The sequence below is a fragment of the Phaseolus vulgaris genome, chromosome 5, assembly GCF_000499845.2.
Source record: "Phaseolus vulgaris cultivar G19833 chromosome 5, P. vulgaris v2.0, whole genome shotgun sequence".
Classification (NCBI taxonomy): Eukaryota; Viridiplantae; Streptophyta; class Magnoliopsida; order Fabales; family Fabaceae; genus Phaseolus; species Phaseolus vulgaris.
In genome coordinates this window covers 11604891-11608005 of record NC_023755.2, presented here as the reverse complement: position 1 = coordinate 11608005, position 3115 = coordinate 11604891, and the positions used below count along the sequence as shown (strand labels likewise).

The 3115-nt window shown below is 43.0% G+C and overlaps 1 protein-coding gene across 1 annotated transcript; it reads left to right on the top strand.

Annotated features, from left to right (window-relative positions):
* The first annotated feature begins 2192 nt into the window (after positions 1-2192).
* On the top strand, positions 2193-2735 carry LOC137833966 (uncharacterized). Its single transcript, XM_068642037.1, has one exon. It carries the CDS (start codon positions 2193-2195, stop codon positions 2733-2735), a length of 543 nt encoding a protein of 180 aa, XP_068498138.1.
* Positions 2736-3115: the final 380 nt, after the last annotated feature.

The following is a 3115-nucleotide window of genomic DNA, read 5'->3' as shown; positions in this document are numbered from 1 at the left end:
AGCGAGCGGTGGCCACATTGAGGTGGAGGAAGAAATTCAAAGGAAGAAGGTGAATGAACAACCAAAACAAGGAAGATACAAAGTGAACGGACGAGAACACCGCCCGAAGAGTACCGAGGAGTTCTCCGGTCGGCGATCTGATGAGAGATGCATCCCATACGTTTATAAGAGGGACAACATGAAAGACCGATCTGATAGTGACTTACCTCGACCAAAGTTTAGCACATCATACAAATCACTTATGACGAAAGAAGATGTCGTGGACAAATTGCGTTTTCCAACGAACACGGATCAGACACTAGTCAAACATAAGGAAGCCTGGTGTGAGTTTCACCAAGCCCATGATCATGACACCGAAAGGTGTCTAACCTTGTTGTATCAGCTCAGCAAGCTGGTCAAAGAGGGTTTCTCGGCAAAATACACCGAGGACACTCATGAGAAAGAACGAAAGGATGAAGACCCACCACAAAGGCGAAACCACGAAGCCCCAATTATAGGGACTTCAACACCATAGCAGAAAGGTCCTCTTGGGGGGGGGGGTCTTCGGCGTTCGGTCGAAAACGTTACTCCATGGCCGTTTTTTCCTATCTGGGATGTCATGTTGTGGGATACCTATCTGGGACTTCAAATTCCCCCCGATCAACTCAAGCCTTTCGATGGATGTCTTGTCGGTGTCACGAGCGATCAGGTAAAAGTCTGAGCATACGTCTAATTACAAACGACCTTCTTCGATGAATAAATGGCAAATACCATAATGATCACGTATATAGTGGTCAATGCCCCTTCGTCTTACAACTTGCTTTTGGGACGTCCATCGCATAATAAGTTGGGTGTCATGGTTTCACAATCACATTTACAGTTGAAGCTACCTTCACTCGAAGGCAATGAAAGTAGATAAAAAGATAGCTCGAAAGTGTTATGAGAACAACTTGAGAAGCAAAAGAGATACATACAAAATTACAACTTGCATGGAAAGACCGAATATGGAGATAAACTACCCTTGCCCCCATGGAGAGACGTCTCGAACGTGCGGGAGAAGTGTGAGAGGTGGAAATAAATGGTAAAAAATTCAAGCTCGGTGCATCACTTCACGAGGAGTTGGAGGTAAAGATCAAAGAGATCATATCGAAGAATATTGATGCTTTTCCATGGTCAGCTGCCAATATGCCTGACATCGATCCTGATTTCCTGTGTCATCACTTGACCATGGACGAAAGAGTGAGGCTTGTGGTGCAAAGATGCAGGAAATTCAATGAAGATGTGCGTAGACTTCATTGACCTCAATAATACATGTCCAAAGGATTCTTAGCTTTTGCTCAACATAGATTCTTCGGTTGATAGCACATCCGGTTGCAGATTGCCCAACTTCATGGATGCCTTTTCAAGGTATAATCAAATCCGAAAGCGATGAAGAAAAGATCGCATTCATGGCCGAGGGGCAACCTATCAACGCCTTATGGACAGGATCTTGCAACCTATGTTGGGACAAAATGTTCAAGCATATATAGATGACATGGTGGTGACAATCGAAGAAGTCAGAAACTCATATAGCCGATCAAGAAGAACTTTTCAGGACAATATGGAAGCATAGTCTAAAGCTTAACCTCGAAAAATGTGTTTTCAGTTTTCAAGCTGGAAAGTTACTCGGTGTTTTGATGACTAAAATAGAAATAGAGGCAAATCCTAATAAATGCGCAACAATAGTAGGGATGGGGAGTTCCAAAAGTGTGAAGGAAGTACAAAGATTAACTGGTTGGATGGCCACCCTGTCACGCTTCTTATAAGCCAATGGAGATAAGGGATATCCTTATTTTCGATGTCTCCGAAAGAATGATCTTTTCATTTGGTGAGTCGAATGCGAGGAGGCTTTCAGAAAGCTTAAAGATTTATCTAACCAATCCACCTGTACTCAGTAAACCCGCTCTGAAGCTCTCCATTCGACTATACTTCTCAGTGACCGACCGAGCAATCAACTCCGTTATCAGGACAGAGGAAATACTCAAAAAATTATATATTTCGTCAATAAAGTCTTACAAGGTAAAGAAATTTGTTACGAAACCATTGAAAAGACCGCATTAGTCGTTGTCTTTATTGCTCGACAGTTACGACATTATTTTCAGAGTTTGACCGTGATCGTGAGGACCAATCTTCCTATAAATCAGGTTCTCCAAACACAAGACATAACATAGAGGATGGTTAGATGGGTCATCGAGCTATCGAAGTATGACATTCTGTACAAACCACGAGGTCCTATCAAAGGACAAGTATACGTCAAATTTGTTGTGGAGCTCGCCCTGCAAAACTTAAACATGGAAGATTTTGTGTGGATCCTCTCCGTAGATCGGTTGTCTAACCTTCAGGGGAGTGGAGCGGGCATCATTCTTGAAGATCTCGATGGAGTGCCTTCTGAGCAGTCACTTAAGTTCACATTGAAAGCTAGCAACAATCAGGCCAAGTATGAGACACTAATAGCTGGGATGTTATTTGGAAAGGAACTAAGAGTGCCTTGTTTGTTAGCAAAAAGTGAGTCATTGCTTATAACTAGTCAAGTATCTGGAGATTATCATGCAAAGGATCCTCAACTGGAGATCTTTTCTGTTTTTGATCTTTTGCATGTTCCAAGGGACAAAAACTCCCGAGAAGATCTACTATCTAAGTTGGCAAGTTCAAGAAAAGGGGGAGCATATGATACAATGATACAAGAGACAGTAAAGACTCCGAGAGTAACTACATGAGAGCAATCCAAAGGGGGTCGTGTTGAGATTCTACAAGTAGCCGTAAGTGAAACCTGGATGATACCATATGTCTGCTACCTAGCAGATGGATTGCTTCCCTCCGACCCAGAACAAACACAAATGGAGAGCTCAATATCCGACAAGTCTTTGCTTTAGTGGAACACCCGCAGACAAACGGTCAATCTGAATCGGCTAATAGAGTGCTTCTGAGGGTGCTAAGAAGGAGACTCAAGAAAGCCAAAGGTGGGTGGCCCTACGAGATTCCTAGAATATTGTGGTATTAACACACCACCCCCCAATCTAACACACAAGAAACACTGTCTAGTTTGGTGTACAGAACAAATGCGATGATTCCAGTAGAAGTACTAGAATGCTCACAC

Excerpts from the sequence above, each read along its gene's own strand:
- LOC137833966 (XM_068642037.1), top strand. The coding sequence starts at position 2,193 with ATGGTTAGATGGGTCATCGAGCTATCGAAGTATGACATTCTGTACAAA.